Here is a 21,083-nt window from a genome sequence, read left to right as displayed (position 1 = left end):
GTGTGATCTGCCCAAGGTCAGCCGGCAGGTGAGAGGCTGAGCGGGCAATGGTGCCCTGCTCCCCGGTCCTCCCTGGGAGCCCGTCTCCCACGCCAGGCCCGCTGCGGGTGCTTTCGGAGATAAAGCAAGGACTGAACGCAGCCCTGCTGTCCAGGGTCTCACACCTGGGGGAGAAACACAGAGCCCAGACATTTAGAGTCCCCGCCTCCTCTGGGACCCCAGAGTTGGGAAATCCCACATGGCACTCAATCTCCCTGTGAATGGAGCAAACCGTAACTGCCCACGTCACAGTGCACACACAGGCAGACGCCCTGGGTGCCCTCCCTGCAGCGCGGGGCCTGGCTCTCCCTGCGAGCAGCCTCCACCCCTGCCAAGCGCGGACTGTGGGGGCACCCGGACCCCCACCCACCAGCCCTGGGACTCGGGGCACCGCTCGGCCAAACCAGAGAGACGCGGGTGGTGCCGGTGTCAGGGCAGGTGGGCGGGCAGCCAGGACGGAGGTGTGAGTGCAGGGAGATGCCGCCCTCTCCGAGGGGGAAGCCAGGCGGGGAGCCCGGGATGCCCGCATGCCCCCGCTGCGGTCGGCCGTCCACCTGCCCCCGCGTCCACAGTGGCACCTGTGTCCACCTCAGACGACATCCCTCTGTCCTACTGCACTGAGAAAGTCATCGCTAAACTGAATTCGGCTCTGACTCTGCTTCCCTCAGAGGGCCAGGGCCTCTGACACCAAGCACCATGAAGTCGGTGTACGAGGTGACGATCCCAAGGATGGAAGTGGCCACACGGCCCTGGCGAGCAGCGAGGGCATGGAGAGGCTGCAGGCAGGGCACATGTCATGTGTGACCGTGAGGCCTGGGCAGGGTGCTCGCTAGCAAGCATCCATCACTGATGGCTCAGTGCCCGTCTTCCTTCAGTACTGTTCCTAAATCGTGCGGGACCAAGAGCCGCACTGGCAACAAGGAGACCAGCGTCAAACTCCTCTGCCTGCCAAGCCCAGGGCCGCATCCACCTCCCTCACCGGCCACAGAGGAGGCGCCCGTCTGACCTTCTCATGCCGACCCTGCCCACCCCTCCCCTGCAGCAGCCGTGACAAAACTCACTGGCTTTAAAGATCTTACTGGCTCGCAATACACATGGCAAAAGGTCCACCACGGCCTGGAACGCACTTCACCTCTGCCCTCTGCCCGCCTCACCACCCTCACAGGCTCAGCTCCCTCTGGCAGGAACCGCTCTGACCCCAGACCCCTGATGCTGCCGGCCACGGCCCCTCTCAGCCTCGGACCTTCCCACATCACCCCAGCCGTGCTCCAACCACAGGAAGGCCTCCCCTGACACCAGCTGCAGCCCGAGCTATTTCCCTCTTGGCCTCTGCTCCTGACTGCTCAGCACCTGCCACTCACCCGGGACTGTTCGGAGCGTGAAGGAAGCTCTTTCACTGATACCAGCGCCTGTCCAGGCAGGGCTCTGCGGATGAATCAGAGAGCCAACAGGGCAGACCACCCTGGAGCGGGTCACTCTAATGTGTAACTATGGGTACCTACTGTGTGTCAGCAGTGGACAAACCAGGCAAAAATCCCTTGCTGCAAGTGGCGTTATGTTACAGCTTTTAACAACAGAAACCAAAGCACCTGGACTCAGAGTGCGACTCCCTGGGGGGACGGTGGGGGTGGGGGGAGGCCGGAGTCTCGCTGAGCCCCAGCGGTTCCAAAACTTCAAATGACTTTAAAGGAGGTGGTGACATTCCATCAAATGTTTATTAAAATAGAACACAGGTTTAAAATGATGGAACACTGACTTGAAGAAAAAAGGAAACTAAAGCACTAAACTCTTAACTGCCCCACAACTCCCAGAACGCTCCACAGCTCCAGGCTGCTGCAGGAAGGTTATAAAAGAAGCCAGCCAGGACTCGAAGAAGACAGCTAAAATCACTAAAGAGAGATCCGAGATGGCTAGATCGGGGAGGGGGGAACATCTGAAGTCAATGAAAACATCTGGATACCCAAAAGCAAATGCAGGTGCTCAAAGGACAATCTCCCCCTGAGGCATGACAATGATGAGGTTAAACAGAAAGTGTTTTTAAAATACTTTATCAAACGAGAATAAGTCAAGATAAAAAAAAAAGTAAAAAGAACAGGAAAGCTATGCTGGAACAGGGGTGAAAATCACACGTGGAAGCGCTAAGAAATGCAATTAAATTTGTATCAAATTATACAATTTGATAAACAGAATTAGAGAAAACAAATTAAAACAATGGAGAAAAGTATGACAGACATGGAAGATGAAGCACGCATGCACGTGCACGTACGCACACACACACCCCTGCACGATCCCGAGGCCCCTGGTCCCTGCTGGACCCTGCTGGACCCTGCAACTCATTTAACCAGCCTGCTGCTCGGAGGCGGAGCACTTGACACCTCGTCCATCTTGCCCTGGGCCAAGCTGAGGGCACCCGTGTCGCTGCCCACTCTCCACCCCCTATACCCTGAACCACAGGCCTTTCCTTCGTCCTCCTCTTCACCCGCCACACAGCAGCCAGAGCAAATCATCCCAACACTGTAAATCTGGGACCCTTGCCAAATGGAACTATTCCATGGACAGGCTGAAGGACTACGTCCCAAACCCTTTCTGCACCTGTGTCTCTCTCCCTCTGGCCTCAGCAGGCCGCACGGCCCTTCCTTCACCTCTCCGTACAGTCTGAACCACAGCCCCCACTGCACAACCTTCTGCACATGCTAGGCCCTGGACCTAACCCATTCCAAAGAACCAAGTGTGACATGCATGCACAAACTCACACACTCCGTTCAGCTGACTTTCTACTAATCACTCTTCAAGTCTCAGTTAAAACATCACCTCCTCAGGGGCAGTCTTTCCCACCCCTCCATCAGACCAGTGGGGATCCGGCTTAGTATACTTCCCACGCAGCCTTACTTCCATACATATTGCCAGTCTCAGCCTGTAATTAGACCTCGCTATGAGTCACTGAGCCCCCTTGAATACAAGCTCGATGACAAAAAGCCCTTCTCCATTTCTGCTCACCACTGAAATTTATCACTGAGCATGGTATGTGATCCCAGAGACCCTGCATAGAAAGATGTTGAAACAATGAATGAATGAATGTGCAGAACTCCCAAAGAACAAGACAAAGCACATGAACCAGAATTACAGAGAAAAGACCATTTTTCAAAGATGGAAAACCAAAAAAACAAGCCTGGAAGCCAGCAGGTTCCACACATCAGACAAATTTGTGAGCAAAAAGCAATATTGCTCAAGACAAAAAGAGAATCCTACAAGATTTGAAACAGAAACGTACAGATATCTTCAAAGATGGTAACAACATGAAGGCTAGTTTTCAACACCTCCCCTGCAACACCAGCAACAGAAAACAGTGTGCTGTTGGAGGCATCTGGTGAAAAATACCATGTTTTGGTTCCTTGGTGGAAAGCAGAACATTTTCCATTATTTTATTTCCTTGTTCTTCAGTCCTTTCTCAATTTCTTAGTTTGAAAGGAACAACTGAGTAACTGGTGAAACGAAGCACTGAGTAGCAGGTGCTATGTGGCTAAACACTCTGTCTGATACAAAGCTTGACTAAAAAATGATGTCACCATTGTGGGCTATCTCTAAGCAGAGACATCATGAGAAAATCTGTGCGCTGTGAATGTAAAAAATAAAAAGGAAAACTTCAACACAAATCATTATCAAAAACAAAGGTAAACGGTGCACATACCACTCACAAAAATGCAAAACAGAAGAGCGGTACCAAGAAAGCATAACTCACAATACAGTCAGGCACGAAAACCCAGCAGTCAGACATGTAAAAATCCTGACAAGCAGAAAATGCCTGATGTTCACTACTACTAGCAGATTGTTCCATACTGAACTAACACAAATTCTAACAATCTACTGTTTGCAAGGATTAAATCTAAAATAACAAGGAAAAATAAAGATAACGGTAAGGGTGGAAGAGGGAAGTAAGTATGTCAATTAAATTGTACACAAAGGGAAGAAAGTATGGCAATATTAATATCAGACAGAGAACAGGTCATGGCAAAGACTAATCAGTATTAAAAAAAGATAAGACTTTATTAATAGATGATTACTCAGTAATGAGGGTATTAACATTTACTTACATGCTTAAAAAAACTTCAAAAATAGAGCAGGTGAGAACTGTTAGAAATACGAGAATAAAAGGATGAATTTATTGTCCTGAAAGAGATTAACTCCTCATTATCAGTCTGTGGGAGATCAAGTGATAAAAGTAAGGTCCTAAAGAAGACTGAGCTGGAGAAGGCAATGGCACCCCACTCCAGTCCTCTTGCCTGGAGAATCCCATGGACGGAGGAGCCTGGTAGGCTGCGGTCCATGGGGTCGCTAAGAGTCGGACACGACTGAGCAACTTCCCTTTCACTTTTCACTTTCATGCACTGGAGAAGGAAATGGCACTCCACTCCAGTGTTATTGCCTGGAGAATCCCAGGGACGGCAGAGCCTGGTGGGCTGCCGTCTCTGGGGTCGCACAGAGTCGGACACGACTGAAGCGACTTAGCAGCAGCAAGAAGACTGAGCAACAAATTTCCTAAGTTGCGATAAAGACCAAATTTTATTCCCTATAGTAAATACATTACCTTTCAAGTAAATGGGATCTAACATTTCTCACATTTCATAATGAGTGATCTTTTCCTTTTTAATTGAAGTATAGCTGATGTACAATATTACATAAGTATCAGGTATACAACACAGTGATTCACAACTTTTAAAGGTTATATTCCATTTATAGTTATTATAAAATATTGGCTATACACCTTGTGTTGTTTGTATACAGTGAGTGATCTTAACATCAGATACTTATAAATATCATGCAGTGACAAGATACAGAAAAAAACAAACTAGTGACAAGTGCCGATTCAAAAGAGGAAGCCAAAGAGGCTGAGAAGCTGAACAGAGCTTCTGAACACCACCACAGGGCTAGCAGAGACGATGGAATTCAGAGACCAACGGAGAACGAACAAATGCCAAGACTCCTAGGGACTAACCCACAGAAGCACAGCAAGTGAAGACTGATCAGTCAGTCAGAAAAAGTGAAGCCCACCTTCAAACCCGATCGACCACAAACTGGATTTAAGATGATCTGCTGCTCCTGTGCCCACTGGCCAGAAGCAGAGGATTAACAAACCCTCTCTTTGGGAAGAGACCACCATCCTGAGCCTAAACCTGTCTTCACTTTTCAGACAATGTCTGTCAACCAAGATTGACACTAAAGGGACAAAAGCAAGAAAAGAGCCAGGCAATAAAACAAGACCCAGAGTAGAACCAGACGTTTTGAATTTTCAGGCACGGACTTTGAAATATGCTTAATATTTTTGATGAAATAAAAGACAAGATCAAGGAGAGGGTTTTGGCATGGAACTTGAGCCCCTTTTTAAAAACTCAACTGAAAATTCTAGAGCTGAAAAAAAATAAGTAGAATTAAAAATTCAACAGACAGATTTAACAACAGACAAGAAACACCTAAGAACACAGAAGAAAGATAATAAAACATCTAGAATGAAGAAAACAGAAAATATTTTTTAAAGAGTACAAGAAACATGGAAGTCAGTGGAAAGATGTAACAAAAAAGTCCCATTATAAGAGGAAAAAATAATGGGTAGAAGCAACACTTGAAGAGTTAATAACCAAGACTTCCCCAAAACTGACAAGAGAAGGGGCACACAGCTACAGATTTCAGAACTGCCAGGAACACTAAGCAAGATAAATACAGAGAACCATGCCTGGAAAAATCATAGTAAAACAGCACAATGCCAAAGGAAAAGAAAAATCTTAAAAATAGTCGGAGGGGGAGGGGAGGAGGTAGATTATCATGCAAGGAAAACAATAGGACTGACAAGTTATTACTTTAACTAAAAATAATAGAAGCTACAATGCAACGGAATGACATTTTTAGACACTGAAAGAGAATGACTGCCATGCTAGAACTGCATAACAAGCAAAAACACCCTTCAGAAAGATGAAATAAACAAAACAAAAACAGACACCAATACGAAAGGAATATTAAAGAGAATTTTTCACAGAAGGAATATTACCCCATATGGATCACAGAAATACAGAAAGAAATGAAGGGCAACAGAAAACGCAATGTTCACTGCAAACCTAAGTGACTGTTGACTGTACAATAATGTCCTATGAAGTTTCAAATATATGTAAAATTAAGATATATAACAAACTGCAGAAAGGTGAGAGGCAACTACAGAGAAGCTTCCTTTTCAAGTACCAGAAACTAATTTAAATTTCAAGAGCAAAGAAGAGTATGTGTGTTTAGTTGCTCAGTCCCGTCCAACTCTTTGCGACTCTACGGACTGTGGCCCGCCAGGCTCCTCTGTCTATGGGATTCCCCAGGCAAGAATACTAGAGTGGGTTGCCATTTTCTTCTCCAGGGGATCTTCCAGACCCAGGGATCAAACCGGCATCTCTTGCGTCTCCGGCATTGCAGGCAGATTCTTTACCTCTAAGCCACCAGCTTCCCTTAATGAAGAGTATAGAGTTCAAAAGCTCTAAGATCCCTGCATTGTCTGAGAAGCACTAATCTGTACGGGAAATTAATAAGTCAAGGACATGTTTTACAATCTGTAAAATAATATCACTAAAATATGCATATGAAATAAGAGAGGGGAGAAAATGAAACAATTCATCTATTTTAGAAAGAAAGATACAAAAGATATAAAATGTGAGACAAAGAGAAAACAAGTAATAATACATTGGATTTGTACCCAAATACAAGAGTATCTAAGTATAGATTAAACAAAAACCAATGGAAGACATCACCCAATTAAATAATCCAACAGGCAATTTTAAAAACCACACAACTATATGCTGCTTACAACCTTAAATATAAACAAAAAAGTTTAAACTAAAAAGATGGAAAATTCTATACCATTACTTACAATACAATTACTAACCAAAATAAAGGTATTGTAGCTAAAGCAACATCAAAGTAAACTTTAAGGCAAAAAACATTAAACAAAAAGTTTATCTCATAATAAAGGGGTCAACCTAGTAAGAATATAAAATAATCTTAAATTTGTACGCATTTAATAACAAGCCTTCAAATATATAAAGCAAAAATTAACAGGATGAAAGCAAAAACCAGGTAAGTCTACAATCATAGCAGAAGATTTTAATAAATCTCACTCAGTAACTCAAGGACAAGCAGAAAAGCAAGACAGAAGGTTATAAAAGATTTGAGGAAAATGATTAAATTTTTGTCCTAACCAACGTACAAGAACTACTGAGTGCAAATTCTGTTCCAATGCACATGGAACATTTGTGGAAACACACAGGTCAGAAGCAGACACAAAAGAATGTGAGTTCATTTACATCAAACATCTAAAACAGTCGACACAAATCTAGCGTATCAGATGTAGGACTATCAGATGTAGGACGGTGGTTCCTCTGGAGGGGGGCTCGGTGGACAGCTGGGCAAGATCACTTAGGGGAGCTTCCCGGGGCCTAGACATACTCTACCACTGAATCTGGGTAGTGGTTACACATGAAGCTCTGCCCATTCACGTGTGCACTTTCCACTGGAAAGTCATATTTCAGTTTTTAAAATTATTTACAATATACAAACTCAGTAAAGTAGAAATGCTGCTTTGACAAACTCCTTTGAAGAATTAAAATAGTTAAAATATACCTTTGACACTAAATTTTGTGATAAGGCTGGAAATAATTTATAAATTATCCCATGTTAGATAGTGGAAAGAAAAGAAATATAAGGGGAAAATGAGAAAGATTTTTCCCTGACAACTTTTGCCTATTACTAGGTGTATGAAACCTAGTTTTAAAAAAAGGAGGAAGGAGAGTAGGAAGGAACCACTAAAACAAGCACAGCCAATGAGGGCAAACTTAGAGAAAGGGACGGGTAATTTTGAACCCCCCCAAATACAGAGCTGACTATCCAAAAGCACATACAGAATCAGCTCATAAAGAAATTAATACAAATGACCAAAGACTGTGAGGAACGTTCGACCTCACTTTGATAATCAAAGAAATAAAACAAATTACCATTTTTATCAAAGTGGCATCGATGTTATAAAATTTTAACAAATGGCATTCGTGAAAGAATAGAAACTACTTCATGAAGTTTGACTCATACAAGTCCTAAAGGCCATTTGGCAATAATATACCGAAAGCCTTTTAGTTTTCATAGATTAATATTAACATGTTTAATTATCAAAAACATTTCGTGCTACTGCAGAGGCTGGGACATGAGGCTGGCAAATCCCCTTTCTCTCTTCATGCTGCCATTATGCAATCCGGCCTTCTAAGGGGTGATCCCACTTGAGGGTGAGAACGCAGAGGACTCTGTCTACTGCCCGCCCTCTGAGACTTCCTGTGGCCACAGCCCCACCTTATCAAGAACCTAAGGGCACAGCTGTGTCTCTAGCTGCATCCCAACTTCACTTAGTTCTCAAACAGAAGGCAGACCCCTTTCCAGATGCAAAAGTCTCCTTGCTACCATTTCGTCCATCAAACCTGTATAAAAATCTCTGTTGTTGTTTAATTGCTAAGTCATGTCCGACTCTGTGTGACCCCGTAGACTGTAGCCCGCCAGGCTCCTCGGTCCATAGGATTTCCCAGGCAAGAGTACTGGAGGGGTTTGCCATTTCCTTCTCCAGGGGATCTTCCCAACCCAGAGATCGACACCACCCTCCGCCCCGCCTCCTGCATTGGCAGGTAGGTTCTCTACCACTGAACTACCAGGAAAGAAAACTCTCTACTCTCCCCCAAATATTTCCTTCCATCTCCCCTGGAAGACTCTTGTCCCTCAGGTCCTTATGTCTTTATGAGACAAGTCTTTAGCCATTTTAGGGAAAAATTAAAATGGAGCTTTTGTTAATGTGGAGCAAAATTTACTCATTCTTTGCCAGATATAAAAGGTTCCCATCTGTTGGCTGATTCATAATAACAGCAACTTTCACTGCCAGGTTGTTTGTATCAGGCATGCAATTTTAGTAGGAATTGTGGAATTTGGACACAACTACTGGAATAGCTGGAAAACCAAATGAGATATTCCAGGAACTGAAGCAGCTTCTGGGCAAATACATTCATTCGTTTTGCACTCACTTCCGCGAGCACATGCACCAGGCACTGGCAAAGTCCAAGGCCAAGCCCTGCCTTCTAGGACCTGCACGCAGATTCCTACAGGGTGCTGTATGGGATGGGACAGGTTCAGAGTTCAGACAGCAGACACTGCAGGAAGTCAGAAGTCAGGGAATGCCCAGAACCTACCAACTCTCTATGGAAGCATGCCTCGGGGAACTGGGCACCAGTCAACTGGCTCCAAACATTCCACCATGTATCCCCAAATTCCAAATGCCCTCACGGGTTGCTAAAGGGGGGATTCCCCTTATCTTGGAGTATTTCTGGGGAGCCTCACTATTAAGCTTTAATGGCCTTTCAGCACATGCTCAGATGAAAAGCCAGTTTTTACAGCACTAACAAAATCTAAAGTAAATGTGAAAGAATCAGTGCCTCTGCCCCGAGGGCGGGGAATCATCCACGACTGCTCCCACAGGAATGAGCTCGACATCTGGAAGTCAACTATTCGGCACCCTGAACACGTTTTCCCATAGAGACAGGGTATAAATCACGGTTCATTCTCCAACCAGGCTGACAAAGTTCCATAGTAATTCACACAGTACCAGAGCACAGTGCCATACTATTTTTATGGAGACATAATTCCTGTACCATTCACCCTTTTACAGTATACAGCTCAGTGGTTTTCAGCATATTCATAAAGTTGTGCAACTATCACCACTATCTAATTTTAGAACATTCTGCCACACCCCCCCAGCTAAAATCCGGTGCCCACTAGCACTCTCCCGTCCAGCAGCCCCTGGCCACCACTAACCAACTGTCTCTACAGATTTGACTATTGTGCATTTCATGTAAGTAGGATCATAAATTATGTGGTCTTTTGTGTCTGGCTTTTCTTCAGTATATTTTCAAGGCCCATCCAACCTGTAACATGTATCGGTATCTTATTTACTTTTCAAAAGCCTTTTAAAAGTTCACACTTTTTCCACTTCAAACAGGATTCCACTTTTAAGAACTTAAGCTATGGAAAAAAACAGAAATATACAAAAGGATCTGTGTATAAGTGTACATTAAAATGCTATTTAATAGGAAAAAAATGCAATATAGGGACTGGTTCAACTTACACATTTAAATAAGATGGAATACTATGCAACATTAATAAGCAAGATTTTGAAGGGTATTATAAGAAAAGCTCATTATTAAATGAAGAAAGTAGGTTAAAAACTAAAACCCAGTTGGTGGGAATGACACCAATTAATATATATTATTAGGTATCTTTGGGTAATAGGAACATAGATGGTTTAAACTTCCTATGTTATTTATACACTTAAAAATTTTCTTCAATAACTTGACCAAAAAAGCAATTAATCTTTAATAACATTTTTCTACTAAAAGAAAAAACAACTTTTGGACTATTGGAATGTGAACAGAAATACATTCAGAGTTAAATGCAGAGTCCCAAATGTTTTTTAATTTTTGATATATATGAAAGTAAGAAGAATCAATTAATAAGTTATTTTAAAAAGTGAAAAGCAGAAAAGACAGTAAGTATAAATACAGAATTAGGTAGTAAAAAATGGAATTGTTGAATAATCTAAGAACCAGTTCTCTTAAAAGCAAAAAGTAAAAAATGGGACCCAATCAAACCTAAACCTACAAGATTTTTCACAGCAAAGAAAATCATAAACAAAATGAAAACACAACCTATAGACTAGAAGAAAATATCTGCAAATGATACAACTGACAGGGGCTTAATCTCCAAAATATACAAACAGCTCATACAACTCAGTAACAAAAAACAAGCAACCCAATTGAAAAATGGTTAGAAGACCTAAATTGACATTTCTCCCAGAAGACACACAGATGGTCAACAGGCACATGAAAAGATGCTCAAAATCACTAATTACTAGAGAAATGCAAATCATAACTACAATAAGGTACCACCTCACACTAGTCAGGATGGCCAGCATCAAAAGGTCCACAAATGACAAATGGTGGAGAGGCTGTGAAGAAAAGGGAATCCTCCCACACTGCCAGTAGCAATGTAAACTGATGCGGCCACTATGGAGAACGGTATGAAGGTTCCTTAAAAACTGAAAGTAGAGTTTCCATACAATCTGGCAATCCCACTACTGGGCATCAATCTGGAAAAGAATAAAAAACTCTAATTTGAAAAGAAATATGCACCCCAATGTTCGAAGCAGCACTATTTACAACAGCCAAGACAAAGAAGCAACCTAAATGTCTGACAGGTGAATGGATACAGAAGCTGAAGTGTGTGTTTACGTATATATATATAAAAACACACAATGGACTATTACTTAGCCAAAGAAATTGAAATAATGCCATTTGCAGCATCGTGGATGGACCTAGTGATTATCATATAAGTGAAGTAAGTCAGAAAGAGAAAGACAAATATAATATGATACTGCTTATATGTAGAATCTAAAATACGACATAAATGACCATACCTACAGAACACAGACTCACAGACATAGAGACCAGACTTGTGGGTGCCAAGGGGCAGGGATGGTGGAAGAGGGATGGATTAGGAGTTGGGATCAGCAAGTAGATGCAAACTACTATATATAAAATGAATGAACAACAAGGTCCCATTATATATAGCACAGGAAACTATATTCAATATCCTGTGATAAACCATAATGTAAAAGAATATGAAAAACATATATATATGTATAACTGAATCACTCTGCTGTATAGAAAAAATGAACACAATATTATAAATCAACTTTACTCCAATACAATTTTTTTTAAAGAGAATTATGACAAAAAAACAAAAGCTAAGCAAGTAAAATTAGAAGTGTGAAAGGGAACCAACATAACATTGTAAAGCAATTATCTTTCAAACAAAAATAAATTTTTTTAAAAAAGAAATGTGAAAGGGGATCCAACCAGAGACATTGATGTTTAAAGTGCAAATACATATTACTAAATCAAAAGGTGTGGAGTAAGTCGGAAAGTAAATTACAAAAATGGACTCAAGAAGTTAAAAAGTTCCTATGATCAAAAATAAATCTTTTAGGTTTATTCAGTCTTATTATCTCCCTGAAAACTAAGTTCTCTCAAATTTTCAAGAAATTCTAAAGCTATAAAAATGTTCCAGAGCACAAAAAATCATGGAAAGTTACTAAATGAATTCTATGGGGCTATTTGCACTCTGAAATCAAAACACAACAAAGGATACCTCCTATCCAAAGAAAAGCACACATACGCTTTCATAAAATTCTAAATCCAAATTTAGGTTGTACTATTCAACATCATCAGGAACAATTTACTATTAAGAACTGTACAAAGGGGCTTCCCTGGTGCTCCCAATGCAGGGGGCCCGGGTTCTATCCTTGCTCAGGGAACTAGATCCCACATGCCACAACTAAGACCCAGCACAGCCAAAAAAAAAAAAAAAACAAAACTGAAAGAAGTGTACAAATACTGAAAACCAAATCGATCATCTATATGTTCAAAACACTGCAGTGAAATTCAACACCTATTCCTATTAAACACTCTAAAAGCCACAAATCAAAGAATAATTCATTTACATAGTTTAAAATGTCTCTCCCCAGCCAGTAAGTAAACAATAAACTAATGCAGGAAAAGTAAAAATGGACCAAATAAAACGAGGACTAAAATAAAAGAGGCCATCAGGCAAGTCTGACTAGTTCAATAAGCCACAAAGTAAAACCAAGAGCAGTTAATTACACCAAAATAAAATAAGTAGAAGTTTAAATGGAGGAAGGAATATTCCATTTGGAGCAATAACTTAATCAATCCATAAACAAATAAATAAAAACCTGAAAGCAGCTGAAACTAACACTAACCCAAATGTTGGATCCTAAACACGAAGAAAATTACCCACCTTGACTGAGTTACAAAAGAATTTTTAAAAATTGGGAAGCATACTATATTTCTAGATGACATTACTTAATAACATGAACAAAAATATTTTAAAATACTCTATTCCTGTTATTAGAGTCATACCTTACACAGTAGGTTCTAAAGTCATCCCCTGAAGCCAAAATTGTAAAGTCATACAAGAAATGCTGTATAGACATTAAAAAATATGATGAACATTTAGACCAATCAACATGGGAAGTGATTACCATAAATTGTCAAGAGAAAAAAAAAATCAAACAGGTGTAAAACAAAAGGATCACTATGATCTCATGCTATATGCTGCTAAAGAGACAGATATTTAGACGTAAAGATAATCACTCTAAAGTGAGCAGCTGGGTACCCCCGGGCTCTGAGGCCACATGATTTTATGCATTTAGAACTTTCGCACAAAGAACAACATAATTTCTATATATGGGGATGGGAGGGTTAAGTTTTAAAAATAAAAATATACTAAAATATCAACATTCTATTTTGAGGTGGCTAAATTACAGTTATTTTCTAATTGGCTTCCACATTCTTTTCTGTATTTCCAAATTTTCAACAAGGATCATGAAAAATCAATCTGTGTACAACTGTTAAAGAAATACAAACTACAACGTGTTTAAACAATTCATTTGGACCCTCTCATTCTTTTGTGCTTACATGTGCCAAATTCTCAGTTTTTCTCCAGCTGCTGTACTATTTCGAACCTTGAACTCAAAATTTATCAGGAACTGCTCCAATCAGAGGGCAAAGGATGAAAAGTCTGAACTGCTCACACACATCCGTTCAAATTAAACAGGAAAAGCAAAGGTGAAGGAGGAATCAAGAGAGGTGTGCATCCACAGACTCACCGTAAAGCTGTTGTTGACGTTCTTGGTGCTGGATTCAGCCACACTGGCGTCGGTCAGGTCCACCTCATCAAATATGATAGACTGGAAAAACACAGGGGCCGCAGTCAGAGAGGCGAAGGCACGCCCTCCCTCGACCCCAGCCAAGCGTGTGAGAACTACATGGACACTGAGTGACTTCACCCGACCCACTTCTGACAGAGCGCAGGGCTCACGGGTAGCTCGAGACCTTTTCTAAGTCCAGGGAGCTCCCTAGTGACATGACCAGTGACGTCAAACTAGGTTCTCCCAGGAGCCCACCGGAGAGCAGGGCCCGGAGTGGAGGGCCCTCTGTCCTTCCGGCTCTACCTTCTCCACCTTGCGCACTTGGGGAGAAAGGTATTGGCTAAAATAAACGACTCTAGGGGAGGAGAGACTGACCCAAACAGAAGGGACCCGGCCATGAAAGAAAGCAAAGAGGCACGGCAGAGACAGTCTAGTCCCGGAGAGAAAGAAGGGTCTAGAAGCAGGCCTGGGACTACCCCCGCCCCGTTTCCCTCTCCTCTCCCCGCCAAGTCCCCCGTCATAGCCGCCAGCTCCTGTTTGCCTTACTGTCCCCTCTGGAAGAAACACTAGCAACTTAGAAGAGACTCAGCCTTTTAAGTAACTCCCCCCACCCCTTGAACTAAAGGAACTATATGAGTCTGTCTTTTTTTTAATGAAGGATGTGGTCAGAATCCTTCCAAACAAGTTACTCTGCACAGTTTCAAATTTTAACACACTAACTCACTAGGGACACATCTCAAAATACAAATTATTCAGATTTCAGGTTTTTTATTAATAATACTAAAACATTAGCATCTGAACACAAAGACTGGTGTTCAGAACACGAAAAACTAGGTTTGTAGACACACTAGTGTCTGAAGTGTGCGCCACCACAGCCGCCTAAGCCAGGCAGTGATTCAGGGACTCTCAACGGCTTCTCCTCTGTCACTGGCGTCGGCCTGGTGATTCCAGCTATAAATCCTACAAAGATGACACACGGGGGTAAGGATCATGGCTAGAAAGCCCAGAGACAGCTTCTGTTCACACGCCAAAAAGCCCAACACACTTTAAGCATATTTTTAGTTAGCTTCGCAGGTATATATACTTATCTCCAAACTCACCAAGTTGCACACATTGTTTCTATACAGTGTTTATAAAAGTGTTTTTTAAAAAAAGGACTTCCCTGGTGGTGCAGTGGATAAGAAGTTACCTGCAAATATGGGGGACATGGGTTCGATCCCTGGTCTGGGAAGATTCCACATGCCATGGGGCAACTAAGCCCACAGACCACAAATACTGAGCCTGTGTGCTGCAACTAATGAAGCCCGAGGGCCTAAAGCCTGTGCTCCTGCAATGAGAAGCCCAAACACCGCAACGAAGAGTAGCCCCCAATCACTGCAATCAGAAAAAGCAACAAAGACCAGCGAGGCCGAATGCAAATAATAATAATCATCATCAATTTTTTAAATGATTAAAAAAACATACGGAAAACTTAAAAAAAAAAAAGATATTTAGGCCAAAATAAGAGGGTTTTTAAGCCAGTGATTCCCCAATCTTTCCAAAAGAAAGATGTCTACTTGTAACCCAGTTACTTCTGTGACCTTTTCTCCCCATATCTCTCCACTGGTGACATGTGACATTAAAGAAAAAGAAAATGAATTTAAAAAATCAACGTTCACAAGACATAAGACCCAGCACCCCAGAGGCTTACAAAACGCGCTCAGAATATCAGATCTAGAATCGAAGGTCTTTCCCCAGATGAGGACCCGGAACCCAGCTCTCCCTGCAGCTTCTCGGGAGGTTTCCTCTGTCAACTGTTCTCCACTGAGTCTCACCTTGGCAGTTTTTGCATAGTACAGTGTCCGCCCTCGAAGCTTGAAGTATCTTCGTTTTGATCGCTGGAATGAGTTGTTCTGTTTGGTCAGCATCCCCTCTTTGAGGACGGTCTGGAAGCACAGAAAGCGATTCATGAGCGCGTGCTTCCACGGCGCCCTGTGCTTGTCCACTGACGGCCCAGAGCATCTGTGTGTCTAACGGGCCGACGGCCTAACAGAACTATTTCTCACCCTCTCCGCAAACCCTGACCTATGGACAGGCTGAGTGGGCAGCAGGGGGAGGCTGACCCGACCCTCCAGGGGGGCGATGGCCTGCCTGAGCAGCGGGGGCAGGGAGGAGGGGCCACTGGCCCAGGTGTGCGGCGCATGCCCCAGGGTGGGGGTCAGTGCAAAGGGGCGAGGGCACGCAGGACCACTGTCAGGGGCCAGGCCCGTGCTCTCCAGCCTCAGCGCTTGGTAATTTCCAGCTGTTCTTGGCCCGGTCTCCGTGCTCTCTGGCCTCCTGCCATTTCTCAGGAGCCGGTTGCCAAAACTGTCGACGTAGGTTGCTACGCGGCTCGGCGCAGCCCAGGCCTGCCTCGCCTCGGCCCTCGGCCCTGTTCATGGGCCGGGCCTGTGTGTCTACCCACACTGCGACAGAGAGAGGTGCCACCAGCAACGTCACTGAGATGCCTCCACTCCCGAATCTGACCAGCCTGCCACCGAGACAGGAGTGCAGAGAGAACTATGGGGTGAAGGGCAGTCCGCTCGGCTCGGCGCACACAGCCCAGAACAGGGCAGGACTTCCCCTGGAGCTGCATCCTGGACGCTGAGCCCGTGGCCGCACCACTTACTAGCGAAGTGCTCAGGGTCCTGCCTGGTCACTAGACGTGCTGGACCACTCGGAGCCGCCAACAGTCCCAACTAAGCAGCAAGGTGCCCTGACACCGGAGCCGGGCTCCCAACGAGCGCTCTACCCAGCATCTCCCTGTGCGGCGGAGGCAGAGCGCGCAGAAATGCTGCTCGAGGACAAGGACACTAGTCCAGGGAAGCTTCTCGCCTCATCACCTGACCCCGTGCAGCTCTGCACTTGAGGTCACTTTTAAGTGGCTGTACGAAGCACCTGGGCGCCTGTGGCCGCTGAAGACGACGTAAGATGAAACGAGACACAGAAACCCGACATCACCCGAACACATCAGAGGCGAGATCTGGTCACTGCTGTCTGTCTGTCCCTCCGTCAGCCAGCTCCTAACGGGGGAGGGAGTGGGACCCGGGAGACACTGCTGCTCCCCACAGGTGAATGCTGGAGACAGCCCCTCCACCCTGGGCACGCGTGCACACACACACACACTCACACACCCCACAGCGCCTGGCCGTGCACAGGTCCACTCGAGAGCCCCACGCCCGTGTCCAGCTGCTCCTCCCGATCCCCACCGCAGGACGCCCTCTCGGAGCTCCCGGGGCAGGGGAGCTACACGGCGGGCTCGAGACCCCACGCTGGGTCCCTTGGGGCTGGCCCGGCAGTACAAACAGCAACCCTCTCCAGCGTCCGAGAGGATCAACTCTGCGGAAAGCCAGTGAGGAATAGCCGCACTTATCCTGGGGCAGGACCCCTCATTGTTACCTCTGAGGAAGTCACCCACCGCTCTTCCAGGTCACTGAGGAGGAGAGACGAACACAGCATGACCCAACGATCCGGGAGACATGTGCCAGCCCACGGCGGAGAGAAAGCCTCCTGACCGAGGAGCTTCAGGTAGAAACGGGCCTGCACTATGGGAGGACTGCCAGGTTGCGTCCAAGGATTCTTTTCAGACCCAAGTGCACGCGTGGATGCTATTTCAATATGCTCTTCAAAGACAGGCTGCTGCGTCCGTGCCCGGCGGTGTAGACCCACGGCGCCCGCACCGCCCTTCCCCAAGGCGAGCCTCTGCCTGGCTGGGACCCCACAGACCCCGCTCACGGACCAAGGCACCTCTCCTCGCCCCCAAACATCTTCCTTACCTCTGCAGGGGAAGCAATCGCCTCCATCTCTTTCCCAAATGCAAAAACAAAAAGGAAAAAAATTTTAAAAGACAACAAAATCACAGGCCGAGACCCAGAAAAGTTAAATGAAGTTCTTTTTAAAGGATAAATGCTAGAGTATTTTTCTTGCATCTCCCGCTACACATGCCACACATGAAAGAAAAGCAAAATTAAAACAAATACACTCCAACACACACACACACACACATCTTTCAGAGAGCGGATGAGAGCTGCGATCTCGGGCTACCCAAGGAGAGCTGTCGTTCTATTTATAGAACAAGAGTGCTCAGAAAAAGACTCTGGTGGGTTTCAGCGGAAGGGCTGGGGAAAAGATAAAGACCAGTATTTCTTTGAAGCTTTCTCAGAAACTGCATTTCTTCTCACATTTGCTGCTCATGAGGACTATAGATATGCTGCAGAATATTTTTAACACTCAGTCAAAAGCAATGAACTAAATAAAAGTGGTCAAGAAAAGCAAACCCCTGACTAATCAGCTGTGCTTTGCATTTGGCAACCGGTAAGCGGCACCCACAGGAAACAGCTCAGCTCGCAGGGCTCCGCACACCCACCAGAGCGGAGGACCAGGAGTCCAAACCCAGACCCGAGTGCACTGGGTCCCTCATGGTGGTCGGCCAGGCTCTCAGCATCGCTTTGCCAAGTTCTCTGCACAAGCAACAGGGCCGGCTCTGTCCTTCGAGCCGTCCAGGGCATCCCCTTCACCCTCAGGGAGAGGAAGGACTGAGCTGCAGCACACACGGGCGCTGAGGATCCGAGCGGCCAGCGGAAGGGGAGCACTGGGCCCCGCTCCAAAGGGAGGATGCCAGTCCTGGCTAGGCTCTGGGGGGGCAGGGGGAGGGGCAGAACTTGGCAGGGTATTCAGCCTGTGCCAAAGCGTGGCCCTGGGTGCCACAGCCATCTGCTAACCCCCAGAGAGGCACCCAACCCACAGGTGAGACGGCCTAGGCACCTGCCACAGGGAAGGCTCGAGTCTGCCGTCATCCTGCTCAGGAGCCAAGAGCTGATAAGGCAGCTCTGGAAATGCCCTCCAAATGCACCAACCAGCAGGCGGAGACGACGAGGGCAGGCCTGACTGCGGGGCTGGGTGCCCCCAGTCCCAGGGAGGACGACCCCTCTGCAAAGGCAGTGGGAACGCCTTCCCTCACCACCCCAACACCCTCCCCAGACAAGCAGCGGCCACAGCTCCGCAGGCTCCAGGAACAGCTCAGACCCCAGGACAGAGCATACAGGGCGCGGGGAAGGGAGCACCTCCCTCGCCAGGGCGGGAGTCCCAGAGGCAGTCTGAGAGGATGAGCAGGGTCGGAGCGGGCGGGGCAGAGGGGTCCACAGCCCGCAGAGCGCTGCAGACAGAGCCCGGGAGGGCTGGTGAGGTGACCGGGGCCCCACCAGCTCCCAGAGGCCACACCTGTCAGTCACAGGGGCCCCAGATCAGGGGGGTGGTTTCTCAGGCTGCACAGTTTAGAAGGACAATCATGGCCACAGTGTGGAGGGCAGGAGGTGAGAGTGAAACCAGGAGGCAGGCAGGGCCCTCCAGACACGCTTACAGGATGGCAGCAGGCAGTGAGGAGCGTCTGGGAGGAAGGAGTCACGGTCACGAGTGTGAGAGTGCTCAGAGGACACACCACAGACGGGGCGATGGGGCTGAGCCCAGGGGTCTCCTGGAAGAAGATGTGGGCTTCGTCTTGGACACTGCGCGGAGGGCCGGCCGCAGACGGTGTGACGGGGGCGCATGAGAAGGTTCAACAGGAGACGCCTCGATGGCGTCCCTTTCGGGAACGGAGGAGAAGAGGCCCAGGGCACTGAGAGGCCCAGGACACCGACTTCGGGTGCAGGGAGGAGCTGGGGGTCCAGAAACGAGGACAAGGAGGAAGTGGCACGAAACCGAGGAGCAGACGAGACAAAGCACCCAGAGGGCCGCGGGGATGCCAGCTGAGGGGGGTGCAGGGGCCAGGAGGAGCCCGAGGCAGCGGCCAACCGGGAGTCACTGCGGACCTGCCAGGGCAGGCGCAGGATCCGACCGGGGGATGCCAGATCAATGCGCCGCGACTGCCACCCGGACGGGAGGAAGCAAAGATGGCAGGCTGGTTTGTTTTTTTTTAATTTGCACATTTCTTAACTTTTTACGAACGTGGAATCATACTGTACATACCGTGCTTGAGCTTCCTATTCTGTCATCATGTGTTATCAACAGCCTTCCATATTAGTAAATGCATCTCTGTCTGCAACAGAGTTTTTCACTATAGTGATGACTGTAAATCGTTCAACATACTCCCACGACTCGAAGGTTTAGAACACTTCCTGCTCGGCACCGACAACAAGGTTTCAAAGACTACTGCCGCAAGTGGAATATCTGCACATGTCCTCAGCTACTCCTTAGAACCAAGAACCAGAAGGAGAACTTGGGGGTCAAAGCTCAGACACTCACAGGGTTGAAGGCATGACAGGTGACCACAGGTGGCGGGGGGCGGAGGGGAGACACTAGTCAGTGGACGGGCACAGGTCATCTAAGGGGAAGGATGCCATGGGCCCACACCTCACACATCACACAGAAGTCAGCACAGAATCGGTGCAGAAAGTGAAACATGAAAAGCTTCAGCAGACAACACAAGATCATTTCTCTAGGACCTTAGGATTGGAAAAAAATTTCTCAAATAGAATTTTAAATACTAAACATAAAGTATAAGGTCTCTAAAACCAAACTTCATTCCCACCGAGAACCTCTGGTCATCAGACACCTTATAAAGAAGCATAAGAGAGAAACCACATCGGGGAGAAGATACATGAAGTACACAGCCAGAGAGGACGTCCAGAACATTCTAGGCAGCCCTGCAAAAGGACAGCAAAGAGAGGCTACCAAACGGAAAAGCGGCACAAAGTGTGAACCGTGGTGATGGTAAGTCAGATGATGACTAAAAGATGCTGCACTGCAGGAGGCTGGACAGAAGAGACCCCAGGAGGGGTCATCCGAGTGCCCTACCGTGGGGGGGGGGGTCATGCACACGCGTCACCACTCGCATCACAGCATACATTCATGTGGTGAGCAAAGAGCAAGGGACAAACAGGCCAATAAAAGGGTGGGAGTGAGATCTCGAGCCGAGCTTTGTTGATGCTGTTGTGTGTTGTCAGTGTGAGAATTTTCGCAGTTTCCTGACCACCCTGCCTGAGGCAGAGGGCTGCCAGCAGGCAAGGAACGAAAGGGTGAGAAGGGTAAAATAAAAGATGAAAGGACTGAAAAACTAGTCACTAGCCACATGTTCACTTCAGCCATCTATTGTCCTTCAACCTTCTTCATCCTCCCCCCAGAAAAAAAAATTACACAAACGTACGTTAGGCAACACCATCCAAAATTCAAAGTCCAAAACAAAAGTGGG

The 21,083-nt window shown here is 46.1% G+C and overlaps 1 protein-coding gene across 4 annotated transcripts in view; it reads right to left on the bottom strand.

The window, feature by feature from the left end:
- The window catches only part of DGKD (diacylglycerol kinase delta), a 109,572-nt gene that overhangs the window by 61,014 nt on the left and 27,475 nt on the right, over positions 1-21,083 (bottom strand). For all 4 annotated transcript variants that reach the window (XR_014053887.1, XR_014053889.1, XM_081491024.1 and 1 more), the window contains exons 2-3: positions 15,694-15,804; positions 13,838-13,918 (exon numbers count right to left, since the gene is read on the bottom strand). Coding sequence is in view for 2 of the 4 variants with exons in the window: in XM_081491024.1 (XP_081347150.1) it covers positions 13,838-13,918; positions 15,694-15,804 (192 nt within the window). In the remaining 2 variants the exon portion in view is untranslated. The remainder of the gene's footprint in view (positions 1-13,837; positions 13,919-15,693; positions 15,805-21,083) is intronic.

Source organism: Giraffa tippelskirchi, chromosome 5 (genome assembly GCF_054371585.1).
Source record: "Giraffa tippelskirchi isolate mGirTip1 chromosome 5, T2T-mGirTip1v1.2.pri, whole genome shotgun sequence".
In the NCBI taxonomy this organism is placed as follows: Eukaryota; Metazoa; Chordata; class Mammalia; order Artiodactyla; family Giraffidae; genus Giraffa; species Giraffa tippelskirchi.
This window is presented reverse-complemented; position numbering and strand designations above follow the sequence as displayed.